This window comes from Simochromis diagramma, unplaced genomic scaffold (genome assembly GCF_900408965.1).
Source record: "Simochromis diagramma unplaced genomic scaffold, fSimDia1.1 OVJJ01000630.1, whole genome shotgun sequence".
NCBI lineage: Eukaryota > Metazoa > Chordata > Actinopteri > Cichliformes > Cichlidae > Simochromis > Simochromis diagramma.
Genome location: NW_024386927.1, coordinates 1,437,960 through 1,459,288, shown reverse-complemented (window position 1 = coordinate 1,459,288; position 21,329 = coordinate 1,437,960). Strand labels below are relative to the sequence as shown.

The window sequence follows — 21,329 nt, the reverse complement described above, 5'->3', positions numbered from 1 at the left end:
TCCTCCGGTCCCAAGAGAGACAGACTGCGTACTGGTAAGGTGCCAAGGGAGTATATGCCAGGCCTTGGTGGCCTTGTGGTCCACCAAACCCTAGTTAGTCCAGGGGCATTACTGGAGGCAGAGTGGGTGGTGGTTAGGTGTGTGCATGTGGACATTCATAAATATCCCATGGGACCGGTTGAAATTGATTATGTCAGGCACAACACATAGACTGAAGGCCGTAGTTAGCTCAAGCCTGATGCACCCTTTGAATTTTGGAACAGATTGGATCGAGTTCAGTAGGTTAATGGGGCAGTGCGAATGTGGCCAGTAGGGACATGCAGGGTCTGTTGCTGTGCTCAGCAGTGATGTGAGGTCATCTAACGCTGACTCTGGGGAGGAGGAAACAGCGGGGCCTTCATGGGAGAACCCACCAGTTCTGATAATTCCCTGGAGGATTTTCCAATAGAGCGGTCTTGTGACGCTATTGCGATGACCATGTCAAACCATGCCATGGGCGACCGTGGCTCAGGGGGTTGGGAAGCGTATCTGTAACCGGAAGGTCGCCGGTTCGATCCTCGTGCTCTCTGTCCTGGTCGTTGTGTCCTTGGGCAAGACACTTTACCCTACCGCCTACTGGTGATGGCCAGAGGGGCCGATGGCGCGATATGGCAGCCTCGCTTCTGTCAGTCTGCCCCAGGGCAGCTGTGGCTACAACCGTAGCAGTGTGTTAATGTGAGAGGGAATGAATAGTGGCATTGTAAAGTGCTTTGGGTGCCTTGAAAAGCGCTATATAAATCCAATCCATTATTATTAATACAATTGCAACAGCATTTTGCAGATGTGTTCTAACCCCTACAAGTACCAATCTCGTAGAGCACCCTATTAAAGTTTGACGCCTACCCAATGCCCCAGGTCGATGAGCTCCTGGACCAGTTAGCACTGCTCGCCTTTTCGCAACACTAGATTTAACTGTGGGATAATGACAGATTTCCTTGTCTCCACAGTCCAAGGAAAAGATGACCTTCTCTACTCTGTATGATTTGTATCAAGTCATCACACTTGTTCGGCTTGTTTGGAGCCCCAGCCACTTTCCAGCACTTCATGGACTGGGTGCAGCATCCACACAGTGCATATGCTGGTGCCTATCTGGGTGATTTGATCATCATCAGCCATCTTACTTTTACATTTTTTTTGGGAGGGGGGAGGGTGCTCATGTACTGTCTCTAAATTATTTATTTCATATGGATTTTTAAAGGGACATGCAATTGTGATTTCATTATGTCATATAATGACAATAAAGCTATTCTATTCTATTCATCCACTGTGACACCTGAGTGGAGCATATGCAGTGGGTGGCTGTGGTCCTGGAGTCCCTCAGGCAGATGGGGCTTACAGTCAACCTGAAGACAAGTGCAGTTGGATGGAGGGAGGTACAGCATCTGGGGCACCAGTTGGAGAAAATCCAGTGGGTGGCTGACTCCGTTCGTTATTACCTCCTGGTCTGCCCTTTCACCCTCTGAGCAGTGGGTTCACCTGTTATTCATCACACTAACTACACCTTACCTATTTCAGTAGCCGCCGGGCCTGGAGGAGAGAGCTGTGTGGTGTGAGTGAGCTGTAGGGGACAGCTTAAAAGTTGCATGTAGATTAAAGAGCAGAAAGCATTGCAAATAAAAATGACTGTCATCAAACTGCTAAGCATCAGGTCCTTCTTGCTACAGCCTCCTCTGCCACCCAACAATACTGGTTATCTATAGTCCTACCGGGGGATGACAGGACCATCCTGACTACGGAGCTGATTGGCCAGTCCTTATTCAAGGTCTGTTCCTGTTGATAAAAGTGAGCCAGCACACAAAGCTATGTGAAATATCTACATCTAGACAATTGCATCTAATGTAATAATGCTGCAATACTTCAAAATGCACCTGTTTAGCCTACTGATGTTTCAGTATTTTCTTTACTACTAATCTTCAAGTTGATTAACCAGAAATGAATGGCATGTGTCCACAGTGGGTTTGGCTATGAGCTGACCTCTATCTTTGCATAATGGTTTTAAAACGGTGATTTGTCTCCACATTTGTCTCCTCAGCTTGGGTCACGATTGTTCCTCTAGAGAACTAAGATACATTGTGTTGCCAGGAATTATTCACTGGTTTCTTGAAAAGGTAATGGGCAACCTCACAAATGATTACAAATCTAGAAAGCTCTAAAAATAAAGTTTGTGATTGTGGGGTTTAGTATTGTATTTAGCAGCGTGAATGCTCACAACTTTGTTGGTAATTCTGTCAGACTGTATAATGCAGCCGCAAAGAGCTTGCATCAACACACACACACACACAAACACACTTGCAGATTATACCACATTGCAAAACAGAATAACACAAACACAAGCAGGTACTGGGGAGGTTATTTAACTAACTATCAGTTACACAGTGGAACTTTGAAGTGGGTCTACTTCTGCATACCTTATTTTTCATATTAAGCAGTGGCAGTCAGACCTTTTACTGATGTTGAGATGGAATTACTGAGACAGGCATAACACAGTCACCTGAGGTTTTACAGGTCACTCATCTCTGTCCCTTTGAATTACAAAAAGCAGCCCAGTGCCAATCACATCAACATTTTAGATTTTTCGTTGTCAAACAATGTATATGGTTAGGGTTAGCCTAACCCTACATTTACTTAGCCATATGCCGGGTAGCTAAATTCAACTCATGTTGCACTCTGACATTTAGTCTGTGCAGATGGAAATTGTAATAGACATATTTCTGTTAACACTGGTGGACACTGTGTCCAGTGTTTTAATGCCAGGTATGAAATGCCTTGCATGCTCAACCATCCAAGTAAGGAAATCCCAAAAAGTTGATTCTGTTCATCTGGACGTAGCGTTTTCAGTGGGAGAAACATTTCATCACTCATCCAGGTGACTTCTTCAGTCTCAGCTGACTGCAGGTTTCCAACCTTATAAACTGTACATTTGCACAATGACTAAAAGTGGGTTGGTCAAAGACGTTTTAGATGTTTTAACCCACTTTGGCAAGGACTGCCTAAAGCTTGTACGTCTCTCCCACAAAACGCTACGTCCAGATGAACACAATCAACTTTTGGAGATTTACTTACCTGGATGATTGAGCATGCATCAAGACTATTCAGTTATCATAGTTTGCCTCTCAAGCTTTTTGTTAGCAATATTCATATGTAACATGCCCTTAAGCCAAATTTTTAAAAACTCATGGCGTACACTATAAGCTGTGGGCTGTGAGTATCTGAATGCTTCAAAAAAGATTGCTGTCCAGGCTAACTAAGATTTTTATGTGCACGTTATGCTTACGATCACAACTTTGGAGGTCCCAGTCATGCAGCAACACGATTAATTAATGACTAGGCTTGTGTTGTGGTTAGATCATCTTTTGTCTGTTTCTGATGTCTTCATCCTGCCATAAGATGTCATTTGTTCTGCTCTTCAACATGAAATGAAATGAAGGCGCAAATAGCTAATGATATCCAACTTGACACTGAACAGCATATAGAAAAGTCATCTGCAACATTGTTCTCTGGCCATTGTGGGTCTTTGATGTAGACGTGTCTGTAGACAGGTACACTGAATGCTATGTTTGTTTATCACTTGAATATCCCAGTTCATACACTTTGGAGAATGACTGCCACCAAGAAATCTGAGTACACAACTAGTATAGTAAAAATGATCGGAAATATGATTGTATATTTGATGCAAATAATAAAAAGTGAAAATTGCACCAAACCAAGTGCTTCTTGGATGGTGTCAGATTTTCCAGCAGCACAAATCCTGCTACATATGTTTTTTTAGAATGTACTGTATATATCAAGTAATTACATTAAAACATTTTCTTGCCAGACACATTTTCTTGTGTCTGGCAGTTACCATTAGGTAACTGCCAGACACTTCTACTCCCTGTGTGGCGTTAAATACCTCCCCAACACTTAGTTTAACACGACACTTCAAATAACAGCAAAATAAATTTATTCGTCCAACAAAAAATATTGAGAAAGTCAGGGTAACTGGTAGCGAGGCAGGAAGGGAAACACTACTAAATTAAAAATGAACTCTACAAACAGGAAAGGATGTTGTTCTTCATGAGTTCATGTCATTACCTAGCATTCAGAGAGTAAGGCTGCTATTGGCTCTGCACTTACTTCTCTCTTCAACGCAAAAGGAGGATAGAGGAGGAAGAGGAGAAGGAAGAGGGAGGCTCTCCAAACCAAGAGGAAGTAAAGGAAGTAGAGGTGGGTTGGTGGGTGGCAAGAAGGTAGGTGGAAGCGTGGGAGTGGGTTGGGTGAGTGGAGGAAAGGCAGAGAGGGAAGTGGTAGAGAAGAGGAGTAGGTGGCAGTGGGGTTCTTGGGAGACAAGAGTAGTAGACTGGTGGTAGGGAGTAATGTTCCCTCTAAGGGTCTGGACACACTAGAACAAATCCATATCACCTGACTCTGAGTACATACTGCACTGTTACTAGTGAGTGTGGGATTTTTCTTAATGTTGTTTAACAGATTGTTTTTAAGTGCTCCTATTATGTGCAAAGATAACCAGGCCCAAACCCAAATTAAGACTGCTAATGAAGTACTAAAGCAGTGACCTGCGGTTGATTTGTCTTTGGTGGTGTTCCCTATCTTCCCAATACTCACATACGCATGTGTGCTCTTTTGATTTTCTTTTAATGAACATTTTCCTGAAGTAAACTTTCTAAAGAATCGTGTTATGTTGTATATTGCTGTCCCGGTCTGCAACGCATGTTTGATAGAATATTGGTTGGGACAAAAAATAAACATCAATGCCAGAGTACTTTTTGTCTTTTTAGCAGTAGATCTTCACAGTTTTCAGTCTGATTTTGAAATCCTTGTTGCTTTTTCATTGGTTTGCTTGTTTATTTACTTTTAAAGCCCAGCATGTAAATGGGTGGTGTTGGGTGTAGCTTTTAGGGGGGGTTTCTAGCTTCCACTTATTATTGCTTTCAATGTGAAAGAAGCAAGTAACTATAGCTCTTATGTGTCCTGAACTTATCAGTATGACGATGCAGTTATCACCACTACTTGCATTTCTGTGCAAACACTCATGAAGTCAGATTTCTCAATTTACAAATAATATGTTCTAAAACACCTAATCGTATTTGTAAGAAATCAGTTTTAATTCAATAAAATGATTTAATTATTTGTATTTAAGTCATTGATTTAAAAGAAGAAAATACCAGGGTTATCTAAATATAATAGTATAAGTGGTATAAATATGATATTTTTTTACATTGTCAAAAGGTTCTCAGAGTTGTAAACTGATGAATGTGGCGAAGCCTTCATTATTCTAGTGTGCCATCAGTTATAGTCAGTGATATTCAGTAGTACTTTCCAGTCATGTAAATCTGCAGTTTTCACTCCAACCAAACACCAAACAACATAGGAACATACAAACTCTCAAAGCACCTAGGCAATCGCTTACTAAACCCTGTCTCCTAAACTGAAACATATTTCACCCTGGGTCATGTTTCTTGCTAACCTGCATGAAAGGCCCTTGCTGAAGTCCTCCATCACTGCCGTCTATTCATCATTTTGTGATGACTGGGTTTCCCACGGTAGGAGCATTCTTAAACTGTTCAGAAATATCTCTCATTAAATCTATTTTCCAGTTTATTTAAGTTAGTTTCAGTCTTTGATCACTCTACTGCTCTCCCACTTTTGAAATAATCAGTCATATAGTGCCTGATTGACAGAGCACATATTATGATAATTAATTACATTATTTATTATTAAGTTAGATATCTAAGAGAAGTGTTTATGACTTGTGTGTTAATCTTTTAAGAGTTCATGAAGTCTTTGTTGTGATTTTTCTCAAAAGGGTTGTCAAGTGCCCAGTTGTTTTGGCATTGATAGAGCAAAAACCTGTCACATATCTGCTAAACTAAAAACAAACTTATGGACTCCACTTGGTTTGCCCTTGTCTACCTGGAACTGTAGGACTGGACACCACTGACTTAGAGGAAGCATTGATGGAAAAAAGTAAGTTGTGGAGAAAAGGGAATCAACAGAGGGGGGAGAAGGTGAATTGACTGGATTTGAATGGGGGTTGGGGAGGAATTATTTACCTGTAAGAAATGGCAAGCGCGCTCCTGCTGCTGACTGCCCTTAGATTTGACTAGAGCTCTATCTAGGTTTAGGTTACCGGATCCTGCGCTGGCTCGTGGCTGGTTGTGGCTGCTGTTGTTGGTGTAGACCTCTCGGGCCCTGCTCACCGTTAGGCTTGATGACCATGGCCCTTTCTTCACAAGGGGCCCGTCCACAAGACCCACTGGAAGCAAGGAGCCACTTCCTCCACCGATACCGCCACCGCTGTTATTGCTGCTACCACTAATTGGCACACATGCTGTCGACGCTGCATACTTCACATCGTTGTTGCTCCGGGAGGCTTTGAGTGCAGAATGGTGGTGTGTGTGGCCATGGTGTGCGTGGGTGTGTGTGTGCTCGTTTAGTGTGCCGTAAGGGTCCATCATGAAGTACTGCTGGGACTGCGAGGAGGAGAGACTGGGGAGGGGAGTCTGGGGGAACTTGTCTGGGTTGTTGCCGGGATACCGGCTTATTGTCATGGCAATAGGTGAGGGGGAAATGGAGGGGGAGGGTGAGGGTGGAGGTTGGTGGTGGTGAGGGTGGTAGAGACACAGCTCCCGTTCCAGGTTGTCATCTGAGCTCCAGTATCCAGAGCCTGGAGCAGATGCTGAGCCGTGGAGCTGGTGGTGGTGGTGGTGGTGGCTTCGATGCTTGGGCTCTGCTGATCTACAGCGCTCACGGCTCTTACTGCGTTTCCGGTGGCGCACTCCCACTGGTGGAGTTTCACCTTCTGGGCTGGCCCTCGAGCCACCACCACCACCTCCTCCACCGCCACCACCACCACCATTAACACTCCCATTATTGGCCCCCTTGGAGGACTGTGTGTGGTGTGGCCCTTCCAATGAATGTGACTTGGTGAAGAGTTTCTGGACTGAGTGGACAAGATGGCGAATTCTCCCTGGACTGTCATTGTTGTTGTTGGCCCCCATCCCCCCACTGTGGGCCTGCACCCCTCGTTTGTATTGCAATGTATGATAGCCATCTCTGGAAAATGATGGCTGACGTTCAAACGGGTCCACAAAGTTTGCTGGTACCCGAGTGGGTGTTTTACCCCCATAGCCTCCTCCACCTCCTCCTCCTCCACCACCACCTCCTCCTCCTCCTCCTACATATGGTACCATGGCCATACACTCATCCTTTACCTCAGGATGGTGAGATGAGGAGGTAGAGTGGCACCTCCTGGGGAAGGTTCCATATGGGACGATGCTGTTGCTGTCAGAGGGGTATGAGGTACGCTGAGCATTGTAGTAGGGCAGCTCAGCTGGATGTGGCATGGGAATGGGCACAGGCATGTCCATCTGACTGATCAAATATGGCTTGCGGTCAACATGGTGACCCAGTGGATCATATGATGGTTCATAGGAGACCACATGATGGTGACCCCGGCTACTGGACAGGCCTTTCATAACGGGGAAAGATGGGTGAATGGAAAGAAGAAGGATATGGATGAGAAATGCCAGGTAGGCCTGTGATCACAGAAGGGCTGCAGAAGACTGTCCCTGAGCAGAGAGCTACAGACTCTGGAAGAAAGGGAGAGAAGAAGCAACAAAAGATCAGTTAATAACCAGTTAAGCCACCAGGGGCTTTCTGAGCTTCCTGCTCAAAAAAGACATGCCCAAAATGAGTGGAGTGTTTCTCTGCAATTACAAACTCTGTGTAAACAATCTTGGTATCAAAACAAAGTTAACATTTGTGAGATTTCATCAGAGGTGTAAATACTACAACGGATGTTACTGTGTCAAAGTTACTGAGGCTGGAACACAGAAAAAGTAAGTAGATTTTTTCCTCAAGTTATTTGTTATTTTCTTAGCATATAACCACTTTGAAAATATACTTTGGTTCACATTTAAATTCATAAAACCAGTAATCAACATATGAAAAGTGCAAAGATTTATGCTTCTGAAGTGAAACAGTGAAAAATTACTGCGCTTTTAATTAATAAATAAATGTTCAGACGTTGTCTAGTTTGTCCAATTTTGGCACACTCTGACATCACGTGTGAATTTAAATTTTTTAGGTATTGAACAGCAGACACTATTTAAATTCAATTGCATGTCTAAAAATGCTTGTTTTTTGAATATTTTTGAAGAATTACCCACACACTCACATCCAACGGCCTATTCTGCCGTGCGCCATAGACAGTTTAAATAGGTTTTGGTGCCTTAAATTCTGAGGGGCTGTAACTTCAGCTTCTATTGGCTGATTTACATGATTGACACCTCTTTTTAATAGTTTGAGCCAATAGAATCACTGTAATTATGCCATGTTCACATCAGTTCCAATCAGAAGTTGCAAGTCGAAAACTCCACATGACCCTAAAAGTAAGACATAATCCAGTAATGTGACTGTAACTTGGCCGAAAATGGCGTTTTGTTGATGTGGCTCTGATGCATTGTGTTAGCACCGCCATTATTAGTAGCTACAGCTATCGGCTATTGGTGGGGAACAGCGCAGGAAAACGCTCAGCTAAACGGCTTTCTGCTTTAGCACATATGGAAAGTTATGCATATTTGTGGTCTTCTTTGCCACTGGTTCAATGAACTTTGGTCGGAGCGTGGTGAAACTTGCAGATTTCGAATCTGTGAGATCTCTGGTTGCTAACTAGGCAATGTCTATCCGGTTACACGAAGTCGAGTGAGTTCTTACCTCCATTGTTTGTGTTTAGTGAACTTTAGCGAAATTATGTAACTGCTCTTTAGCGTTTGTTCGTTGTAGAAATGGTTTATATGAGCTTTTAGCTGAGATTCTGAGGTTTCTGTGGATACCACACAGGTCGATATCTGCATAAAAGACCTGACGGAGGGTTAAACTGCAGTTCATCCCCTTTGCTCCCCGGTGGCCTTGGGGCTCAAGAAGAAATCCAACATAAATTATTGCTGTTTAAGCCACCAGAACTCATAAGTCCCTGTTGGAAGAACACATTTTAAGGGTTTTCAAAAAGATACTCTGAGCTAAAATTGATCATGTTTAAAGTGAGTCTAATTTTTATAGCAAACTCTCAAAGCTTTATATGTACAGAGTTTGCATATATAGAATTACTGATAGAAAAGAAGGGCTGAGTTCACCTTAATACACCTTACTATAGCTTATTAAACCTACCCTTTTTATGTACAACATATTGCAAATGTCAACAGTTTCAGACAGTTCTAAACTTTACCAGCAGACATGCCAAAAAAAAGAAAAAAAAGACAAAACTAATTTTTCATGAACAATGATAATTATACTTTAAGTTTGGAAGAAGATTGTTTTTCTTTGTACATTACCAGTGCAATGTTGAAGACAAGTAAGTTTAAGTTTTGTAGCAAGACGGTGGGCTCATAATAATCCAGTCCATTTATAATTGTTGTAAATTTCCTCTGTACCATTTAAGCTGTATTTGTGTTATGTTTGTTAGTTTCTTGTTAATTTTGTACTTCTGTTTCTCTATAATGCCACAGAGTAGGTTATATATGGGACTAGGGACCAACATTGTATATATAAATAACTATTTAGATCAAACATCTCTTTAGTTTTATATGATATGGTTTTGGACATTTTTGCTTTTACACCTGTTTACTTTGAGCCTTCCAACATAATATATATTCAATTAACACACAGAAATTTGGTTTCATACTCTGAATATCATTCATCATAATTTTGACTTCATTTTTTTATTTCCCTGTTACTTTATTTTGCTGTAATGTAGTGATATTTGATTCACATCAAACCATTCAATTCCCGTTCCACTGCATTTAGAAACCATTTGAACCTTTTCCAGACCAATATACAGTTTAGGGTCCAAAATCCTTGGTGTTTGGAAGAAGAAACACTATGTGCATCATGGGAAATCCCTAGCAGCCTGTGCCTATTGCAGCGCAAATAAAGGAGAATGCAGGGTTACCTGATCCTACCACTGTTACTTTAGTTCTGTTTTAGAACCTTATAAAGTACATTTTTCTTTTTACATATATCCTCTTTTAAATTGTGATCCATGACTTATCCACATATGACTGTTTCCTTCTGAGTTTTCTTACTGGACAGATTTTTTCCTCTTTTTTTTTTATTTATCTTGAGACATTGTTAATGAGGACAACAAAGCCCCATAGGCTTTTTAAGGATCATCATTAATATAAACAGGTTACAGGTTTATTTCATTAGATCTGTCTTATGGGCAGTGATGGTTTCTGGTGTTCTGTGTCATATGACTTTACAGATACGCTGGGGTAATAATTATTTGATCATCTGCTGAATTTGTAAGGTTGCTCACTTTCAAAGGAATGATATTTTTTATGGACAGAGACAAAATATCAACAACACAAAAACACCACGTTACATAAAAGCTGTAAACTGATTTATGTTAATCTTGACTGTGAGGATGGTGTTCCTTGGGTCATGCTCAACATTTCTCTTCCTCCAAACACAACAGGTTGAGTTGATGCTGAAAAGCCCCATTTTCTCCAAAGCCTTCTTTGAATCATTTTGATGTTCAGAGATGTTACCAATGGTGTTCTTGGTGACTGTGATCCCAAATGCCATCGTCCTGTGTAGTTTTGGGTTGATGTGCCACCTTCATCCTCACCCCATGAGGCAAAATCTCCCTGGAGCTTCAAAATGAGGGTGATTGATGTCATTTTATATTTCTTCCGTTTCTGAATAATCGGAATTATAACACCAGCATCTCAAACCATTGATACAAAGCAAGGTACATCCATGTTTCCAAGTTGTTTACACTAGATTCTCACTGCATGATCCAAATGTTGCAGAAATCAATAGACACCAGACCAGACAAGATTTGTTTGTTTTTTGTTTTTTTCCTGTCTATACAATCCACATAGAGCCACATTTTCAGATGAAAGTATTCCTTTTTTGATGAAAGTATTCCAAGATGTTAAGACAAACAGCCAAGTCATCTATTAATTGGAGGTTTGGTGGTTCTGTCCCCGTCTGATCCAGTCTGCATGCCAAACAGGGCAAGATACTAAGCCTCTCCGATGCATCCATTGGAGTATAAATGTGTGTGTGAATCTTAGAAAGCACTTACATAGAAAGAGCATAGAAAAAAGTGCTGGTGTGAATGGGTAAATGAGGCAAGTTGTGTAAAGTGTTTTGAGTGGTCAGAGAAAAGCACTATATAGGAACCAATCCTATACCAATCCTTACCATTTACCATTTGCTATTCTAGTATTTGTAGCTTCTGGGTCACAGATCCTCTCAGTCTCTAGCTTTAGTAGTTGCATAAGTTTGGTGTTAAGCACGCATCATATCACATAAGGTTATCATATCTTTACTCTAGCAGAATAATCTTTTTTAAAGGGTTCTTTAGCTGTTTAATTTCCTGCATAGGCTCATGCTTCATAGCTTTCTGTTTACTTTATTTCGCTCATCTGAGATCAGAGATTTACTCATCTCCAGCATTATTAGCTTTCTCTGTTGGAATCTTAATTTGTTTTTCTGTTGTTTTCAGTATTTTTTCAGCATTTCACTTTGTTTTGCTGGAGTAGCTGCACTTCATAGGGTTTTTGAATTTGTTTGTTTATTTGTTTTATTTAGCCCTGGGAACTGTAGTCCAAAGTAAATTCAGATCAGGCTTTTCCTTATCTAACTTCTCTTACCATAGCATCAGTAATCCTACTAAGCAGTCACATAAACATAGCTATCCCCGTGATAAGTCAGCCGAGGATTTCCAAACTGAGCTACAAGTATGTTCTCATGATAAGGGTGTCATTGACAGTGTATGACCAATTAAAAACATGCACAGCTCTACTAGTAGAAGAGGAGCATGATTTCTGACTGCCAAACTGTCATATGAATTCGATTCAAATTTATTTTATTTATATAGCACAAAATTACAACAACAGTTACCTTAAGCTCCTTTTTGTTATAAGGTAAAGATCCTACAATAATTCAAAAACCTTACAATAATACTAAGACATGCACACATAATACAAGCCAAGACGCACTGAATCATCAATGTGTCTTTTAGACAAACCCCTCTGTTCTTTTAAGATTGGTCTTAAAACTTTCTTTTCTGACACAGCATTAGTTATGGCTGGATCAGGTGACCCTAAATCTTCCCTTGTGTATGTTGCATTACGTCTAGGCTTCTGAGGGTTTCGTATGATTCTGAGCATTTCTTCTTTACTCACCTTCTTTCACTTACGTTTATACACCACTCTGCATTTAAACATTAGTTATTATCATTATTATCTGGCTCTCTTTCACAGTGTATCTTTAGTCCTGTCTTCTTTCCCTCACACCAGGCTGGTCGAGGCTAATTGCTGCTTCTCCCTGAGCCCAGTTCTGCCAGAGGTTTCTTCCATTTAAAAGGGAGTTTTTCCTTCCCACTATTGCCAAAGCGCTTGCTCATAGGGGTTTTCTACTGTAGGGTCTTTACCTCATAATATAAAGCAGCTCGAGGCAACTGTTGTTGTGATTTGGTGCTATATAAATACAACTGAAGGGAATTGAAAGCGATATACTGTAGCTGTAGCAGACCACTGTGTGAAAGGCAATGAATGCATATGAATTTGTGTATGCTTTGGTTCATAACTAAAAATGTGCTAAGAAATTAACAAAGTCTGGTTAATTTGAAGCTAAGAAGAAAAGCAGTGTCAACTGTCTCAGCTGTTTGGTCATTTGGAAATTATTGTTTATTCACTGTAAATACATGCACTGTTCTCTAACTTTGAGCGCACCTGTACGTAGAGCTTGACATAGCTTCTGTCTGTAGAGCATGAACATGGCTCTACAACAGGGATTAAAAAACGCGATAAGACTGAGTCCGTCTGCTATCACGCTGCGACTGAAAGAGGACAAGGTAAAAATTACATCTAAAATGTTTGTAATAATACAGCAAATTGATTGGGTCTTTTGAACATCCTTTGCCTTATAAATTAGAGGGGTAGTGCCAGAGCTGGGGGCAGACTGGCCACTTGAGATAACTTGAATATTTCCCAATGACCTGAGGGTAACTTGCTTTCCGTGAACAGTCAACTGGATTAGGAAACAGTTTATGACCCACACCGAATGCCCACATCAAACGGGGAAATTTATAATTCATAACCAAACAAAGATGCAGTTCATACATTTCAGCAATGACGAGCATTCTACCAAGAGCGTCGCAAAATTTGCAGCTGAAAAGGGGAATGACTAATGTGTGTGTAAAACCTGCACTTACACTAGTATTTCTCTCTGAAAGCCAAGTGCTTGTTCATACTGCATACACGAGAGGAGGCTGAAGAAGCTATGTTCATGATGTAAGGGTTAGAAAGAAACTGCTAGAACTGTGTGTGGTTCTGAGAAGTGAGCCTTATTTATGCATCTCTCCTTATTAGAGGAGAAATGCATTGTTTAAAAACTATTCCTCCATATAAAAATGATATGTGTGTAACAGCTGACCTGTGCAATACATAGAAGAACAAAAAATATTATTTGCCATCATATCCCAAGCAGTGCATGTGTTAATGAAGATACTGTTATTGTGAGATGTGTTTATTGTTTACTAACCTCTGTGTAGAAATGTGACTAAAAGCGTGAAATACTGGAACCTGTTCTGTTCACTGGAAAAAGGAAATCAAGATGTATCCGTTTGTGCATCTTACGTTGGGATTCTCCTCCTCCCTACTGCTGACGAACTATGTTAAGTTCAGTTCTGCCTTGTTTCAATAACATCCCAGTATTATTTCAGAGCATAAATATGTCTGGATCTGTTCAAGTACTGGCACTTTACAAACAGCTTTTAGACATCCACCACATGTCACACTTGTTCTGATAACATCTCCACCTCTCATTCTATATACTGCATTTTCTGCACTACAAGGCGAACTTAAAATCCTTTAATTTTCTCAAAAATTGATAGTGCAAATCGTGGCTCAAGAGTTGGCAGTTTGTCTTGTAATCGGAAGGTTGCCAATTTGAGCCTCGGCTCCGACAGTCTCGGTCGTTGTGTCCTTGGGCGAGACACTTCACCCGTTGCCTACTGGTGGTGGTCAGAGGGCCCGGTGGCGCCAGTGTCCGGCAGCCTCGCCTCTGTCAGTGCGCCCCAGGGTGGCTGTGGCTAAATGTAGCTTCATCACCAGTGTGTGAATGTGTGTGTGAATGGGTGGATGACTGAATGTAGTGTAAAGCACTTTGGGGTCTATAGGGACTAAGTAAAGTGCTATACAAATACAGGCCATTTACCATAATCTGGTGCACCTTATGTATTAATTCTGGTTGTGCTTACTGACCTTGAACAGATTTTATGTGGTACACAGAACTCAAAAATCAGTCAAAAAATGTTTTAGTACGACTTTGGTAAGCTGTGACGCCGCACTGCACTGCTTGATGGATTATCGGAGCCTTGTGGCTACCGTAGTCAGGAGCCTCGCGGAGTAATCTGGGTCCAAACTCCGCTTCAGGTCCCAAAGTCTAACGAACACTGCGGCATCACTGAGAGTTAAAAACTGTCTAAATTCTTTCATCTTTAATAAAATGGTCAGTGTTGCTGCTTTACCAGGTGTAACAATTAAGTTTAACATCCAGGCATCCATGAAAACAAAATTTATTAAGTTTAAAGGAGTTAGAAGTTAACAGGAAGTTAGCTCGCTAGTTTCCACCTGAACCTGATATAGCATGTTCTGAAACAAATTAAAACGTACAGCTCTGCTATCACTTCCAACATGAATGAAGACACAAAACTAAACAGCAGTGACGTTTGTAGGGTTACTGAAGTTGGGCTAGCTGGTATATAAGGATGTGCTACGTGATCGCTAGCGACACAGCTATGTTAGCATAACATAAACACAGTGAAGCTGGAGGATGAACTTTTTTTCACTCGATAAAAGTTAACGTGAGGGTTCCTGATGGTTAGGGACAAATGCAATCGCGTGGCAGAATGCTGTAAACGGACAAGACCTCAGTCAGGAGAACAACTGAGATAATCCATCCACAATATGAGGTTAGTCATTAATATACTGTAACAACATGGGAATAGAGCAGCTGCAAGAACATTAATGAATCAATGGTAGGGAAGTGGAGGAAGCAAGAAGAATGAGTTGAGTATAGTTTGACTCATCTGACTGTTTTGTTTTGCTTAATGCACCTTATAATCCAGTGCGCCTTGTGATCTGAAAAAAATAAACGGTAAATTTTGCACACCTACCATGAAGAGATGGATACCACAGCATATGCTCATTGGTTCTTTGGACGGTTCTTTGGATGGGCTAAAAGAAAATTCCAGATTTGACAGTATTTTTGCTTGGAAGCAGATAGTATTGTATGGTGGATCAAAATCTGTTGGAAGTTTTTTGCTTTCCTAATTCCATCGATTTTGCTAAGATCCCCAACAAAGTTGACTAATATGCAGCCCAGAGGATGACAGAGCCTGATGCATAGCTTGATATTCGCTCTCTGCTATAGCTCAGGAGGTAGAGCAGATTATCTACTGATTGGAAGGTTGGTGGTTCGATCCCTGGGTTCCCCTAGTCTGCGTGCCAAATATCCTTGGGCAAGATATTAACCAAGTTGCTCTCCAATGTATCCATCAGAGTATGAATGTGTCTGAATGGTAGTTAGAAAGCACTTCACAGCATAGAAACAGTGCTTGTTTGAATGTGGCATGTTGTATACTGTGTGCTTTGAGTAGTCTGGGGGAGTAGAAAAGCGCTGTATAAGAATCAGTCCATTTACCACTCCAGTTCAGTTCTTGTGTAATATAAGATGCACAGGCTTTTCTTCCTGTTTCCAGGCATTTTGGCATCTTGTCAACAATCAAAAAAACAAGACTCTGAAAACAATGTGATACAAGGACTGGACTACAAATAAGAGAAAAAGCAGCCAATGTCCAAAGAAGAATTTTGAGAGACTTTCAGAAAACTGGAGAACTATGGCTCAAGGCCATTAAAAATATGCAAGAAAGTCCGGCTCATTGAAAATAAAATATAAAGAAATAAGAGGTGGTTTGATACTTTTGCATGGTACTGTATTTGTAGTGTGACATGTTATTCAAAGGAAAATGCTACCAGGCTAATTGGGTTTTTGTGAGTGTGTGTTTTATTTTTTTGGGCAGGCACACAATGTAGCTACTGTATATGAAAGTCAGCTTATATTCCAGGTATTTGTTTTTGCAAACCACAGTCTATCACAATTGAAGTTAACAACATATTAGTAAATTAATTCTCAAAATTTAATTTATTTCTTCACTCATAACATTTGTAATGTGAAAATCTTAAGTCGTTCTCTGATCTTAACAGTAACATATCTAAATTGTTTAACTGACAGACCAATAGTGAAAAAATATTTTCTTTTTGTGACAATGTTGCTGATTCAGTCACTTACACTGGATTAAAAGGTGACTGGTTACAGAAAAGTAAAAAACTGTACACACGTTGCGTTTCAAGAAGAGTAGTACTGCAACCAAAGCTAAATAATTATAAGCGATTTCTTGCAGAATCAATTACAAAATGCATAGCTTGGGTTTTTTGTTGTTTGAGTCAAATGGAGCATAAATCATAGATCAAATGTATAAAGTTATCATACATATAGTATAAACTTTAGCTCATCACATAAACACTCTGTAAGGCTCAGTGGGTAATTAAGAAGAAGCAGTTATCTGGGGTAATATCAGCCACACAAATGTCAAAGGAAGCATAGTTTGCATTTCTATTTAGTGCTACACTATATTAGTACTACACTAACACATCCCTCATTTATCACTTCAGATAACAGTAATTAAAATGTCCCCACTATGATCTTATATAACAGTGGAAAATTCTAAGACTGCTAACCAAGCAGTGCTAATACTGAACAATAGAGAGACACAGTGGTGGCAGCATGCATAGCTGGGTGTATTTGTACTTGTAGTGGAGATGTTGAGGTGCATTAATGTGTGTTTATGCGTGTGTTTGCTCTCTCCTACTTGGCCAGTGACATCACTGCTTAACACAATTTGACAGCTCCACTGGTGGAATGACTGCTAACAAGCTCCCACAACTCCCACTGACCTGTGACTTGTCACACTGACTACTCAAGTAGAAGCCCCTGCTCTAAATCTGCAGTTCAATGAAAATAAATCTTGGTTTTCCAAACCAAATAATGGTCTTAGTAATTATGTTCAATAAAACTGAGTTGGTCTGTGTAATGCACCAGTTGAAAGTGTTTCTTTGAATAGATTCTCTGGAGCTTAAATGGAGTGATGAATGCCATTTGCCAAAAAGATAATCCCTTAATTTTTGTGTTGATTGTTTATAGCATATTAATAACATTTTTCATATTCACCAAACTATTCAGCAAGTATGGATGGAGTAGATTAATCCTGAAAAGGACCACTCCCATCAGAGCAGAAGTGTTTCATCAGAACAACACTGATTTGCTGTGACCTTTTCTTTTAAAGGAGCAAAAAGATCCAAACCATGCCCCACTTCACAACAGAGCCACCAGATCCACAGGACTCTGTATGTTCACATATAAACATATACATACAACACAATGCAACATGGTTATTACCCTTTTTGTAGTGGAGTTGGACTAGATAGTCAAGCATCTCCACTGCCTCTGTGAGACTTTTTCAGCAGCATTTTGGATTCAAAACAAATTTTAAACCCATCACGGAACAGCTGTAACTCACAAGGTCGAACACGTCATCCACTATTAGGAAGATCAGTGGTTAACTGTCAATTGGATGCATGCATTGATGTGTGAGTATATGACAGATAAAGCACTATGTGGATAAAATAAGTTCAATTCGACTGCGTTTTATTTATATAGCACCAAATCAAAATAACAGTTGCTTCAAGGTGTTTTATATTGTAAAGTAAAGACCCTGCAATAATACAGAGCAAACAGAAAAACCCCAAGAATCAGATGACACCCTATGGGCTTTGGAGACAGTGGGAACGAAAAACTCCCTTTTAACAGGAAGAAACCAGGCTCTGGAACCGATTGGGGGTGAGGGGAGGAAGACAGGACAAAGTCACATTGTGGAAGAGAGCCAGACATTAATAATAGTTAATCATTAAATAAAAAGTGGTAAGTAATCGGTGAAAAAGGTGAGTGATGAAGAAACTTGTGAGAAACCCTCAGCAACTTTGACTTATTGCACAATGACAACCAAATGACAGTTCAACCCTATAACTATATGCTTAGTAAGTATATGCTATGCAAAAAGGAAAGTTTTAAGCCAAACCTTAATACGAGAGAGGGTGTCTGTCTCCCAAATCCAAACTGAAAGCTGGTATCACAGAAGAGGGGCCTAGAAGCTGAAGGATCTGCCCACCCATTCTATTTTTAAATATCCTTGGAACCACAAGTAAACCTGCAGTCTGAGAGTTAAGCGCTCTATTGGGGTGATATGAGTAGAGCACCATGAGGTCTTTAGGATAAGATGGGACCTGATTATTCAAGATCTTGTAGGTGAGGAAAAGGATTTTACATTTGATTCTGGATTTAACCATTAGCCAATGAAATATCAGAGAAATATGCTCTTTCTTTCTCATCCCTGTCGGATCAACTGAAGGCTTTACAGGGACTTTTTAGGACATCCTGATAATAATGAATTACAGTAGTGAAGCCTACAAGTAATAAATGCATGAACCAGCTATTCAGCATGAAGTGAAATGCCCTCTGAGATAATTCGACCATGTCCTGGTCAAAAATGACTCCAAGGTTCCTCACAGCATTACTGGAGGCCAAGGTAATGCCATCCAGAGTAAGCATCTGGTTAGATACCATAATTCTATGCTTGTTAGGGCCAAGTGCAATAACCTCAGTTTTATCTGAATTTAGAAGCAGAAAATTAGAGGTCATCCAGGTCTTTATGTCTTTAAGACATTCCTGCAGTTTAACTAATTGGTGAATGAATAAATTGGAATCTATTGGAGCCTATTAGATAGATATGATACAAACCAGATACAGTGCAGTACCTCAAATACCTACAGCATGCTCTAATGGCTCTAATCGAATATTATGGTCAACAGCCTCGAACGCTGCACCGAGGTCTAGCAGGACAAGCACAGAGATGAGTCCACTGTCAGAGGCCACAAGAAAATCATTTGTAATCTTTACTAAAGCTTTTTCTGTACTGTCCGCCACAGTCTCATTGAGTTCTTGATAGTTTATTAGGGCACTATTAGCCTTGTAATGTGTCAAGCAAGTCATCCATGTGTGGGACATTGAGTCATAGGCTTTCTTGTGGTCACTCAGTGGTTGATCTGTCTGGTTTTAGAATCCTGGTGTACTGCTCTATCAACCAGTAGCAGGTTCTTTGGCCCTCTAGTGTTATTTCCAATGCCCTTCTGAGCTGCATTCACCTATTGACTCGTATACCTGCTCTACTTGGTTGCTATGATGCTTAAGAGGACTTTCCATGTTGTGTAACTAAACCATGGTGTCATAACTTCGTGGGAATCCTTCATGATCACAATTTATTGTTTTATTATTAGGAGCCCCCTTATTTTTGCTGCCAGCCTGTCATCGAGTGCCGTTAAGTTCTTCAACCAGTAGGTGTGGATAGTATCAGATCCTGTTGCTGTTCAGTTCTTTATTCTGGAGACTCATTGTTGGTTGTCTTCTATTGTGATGTTGACTGGCTCTTGTTTTCGGTTGGGTTGCTGTCGTCTGCTCAAGCCTAGTGGATGGGCCAGTTGATGCAAGTATTGAGCTTATGTAGAGCCCAGGTTTAGTGAAGAGAGTTTGACATAACAATATACCAGCCATATTTAAGTTGATCAGCGCTATTTAATTAAATTGGCTAAAATAGTGACTAACCATTGCATCTGCTAGCACACAAAATGACAACTGACTGGAGCACGATAGCACAAAAGAAAGTCTGAAAGGGACAGTAACGGAGAGCACACATTTAAACTAATGACCAAAGAATGATTGGAATAGAGTAATGATGTTAATATTGAGACTGCCAGTGTGGGAAGGCGATAATCAAAACCAACAGATAGCCAAACACCCAGGAAAGCAGGAAGATGAGTGATTACAGCTCTTCTTTACTGAACCTATGCATAAGCTTCAATACTGATAAATGAAACTGAAAAAAGTAAAAAGAAGTTTTGTTAAAAAGCCAGTGAATCAGTGAAGCTATCCAATATCTAAAAGCCAAAATCATCACGTGTTTATGCACCCTGAGAGATAATTAGAACTATTACGGTGTGTTCACACCGAACGCGATAGAGGCGGGCAGAGCATCAGGCTTACATGTGAAGTCAATGGAAAGGCGCGCTGACCCGCGATTGCGGCTCCCACGAAAATTCGGAAGCAGATTTGCGTCGCGAAAACGCCTGAAACGCGCGTGAGTGTAGCGCGTTTCAGGCGTTTGACTCGCGAAAAAAACCACGCGCGTGAGTTTATGTGTTGCATTTTGTGCATACACGCATTTCGCGTCCACCGCTCGAGTTGGAAAAATCTGAACTCCAGCGTCAAATCGCGCCGCGACAACCAATCAGGAGCCTGGTGACGTGGCTGTTACCTAGTTCAAAGGGGCAGATCCAGCCAAAGCCCTTTATTCTTCAATAGAAGGAAGGCTAATCAATGCCGTGGCAAACAACCCGGAGCCGTACGACACCAGCTGCTTTCTGGACCGAGACAGGAATATAAAGGACCGAGCTTGGAGGAAGATATGTGAAGAGATCGGGCAACCTGGTAAGTTCATTCATTTTTCTTAAGTTTTCTCTAAAGTTTTCACTGACCCGGGGAAGCCGCACAAAAGCTAGCAAGCCACCGCTATTTTCCCACTGACATACAAATACCGTTCTGCTTTTAGGCATGTTGTCATTTAGGAATATATTTTATTGTTTATTAATAAACAGCACACAGTGGTCCCGCTGTTCATCTGTCACTGCCTCTTTTTTTTTTTTTTTTTTTTTTTTTGCACTGGACAGCATTGCATTCTGCAGCCTGATTGACAAATCTCCTGCGCTTGTCAATTTTATCATGTTTGGTTTTGATAACCATCACGTCCAATAGAAAAAACAGCACAAAAACACCCATAACTATGAGCCTCATTCGGAAATAGACACCTGCACCGCGAGGGAAAAAGGCGCACGAAAGTGGCGGGCAGATGAAGACAAACCGCGGCATAATAATACTTTTACGTTTTGCAATCTACAAAGGTTTGCACTTTGAGAATCAATTGTGAGAACTGTGACCAATGTTCATGTGTGTGGGGAAAACAGTGTATAAAGTGCGTGGCCAGGGGCTAGTTATTCTGAGAACCCCTGCTGCAATAAATGAGGGACCACTGTCTACTCTATGATTAT

The 21,329-nt window shown here is 40.8% G+C and overlaps 1 protein-coding gene across 8 annotated transcripts in view; it reads right to left on the bottom strand.

Annotated features, from left to right (window-relative positions):
- The window catches only part of LOC120736740 (disks large-associated protein 1-like), a 181,084-nt gene that overhangs the window by 78,782 nt on the left and 80,973 nt on the right, over positions 1–21,329 (bottom strand). For 6 of the 8 annotated variants that reach the window (XM_040037034.1, XM_040037029.1, XM_040037027.1 and 3 more), the window contains one exon: positions 6,090–7,628. In XM_040037034.1, the coding sequence (XP_039892968.1) occupies positions 6,090–7,514 (1,425 nt within the window). In that variant the 5' untranslated portion in view covers positions 7,515–7,628. The remainder of the gene's footprint in view (positions 1–6,089; positions 7,629–21,329) is intronic. The other 2 variants (XM_040037033.1, XM_040037035.1) reach the window with 2 other exon arrangements.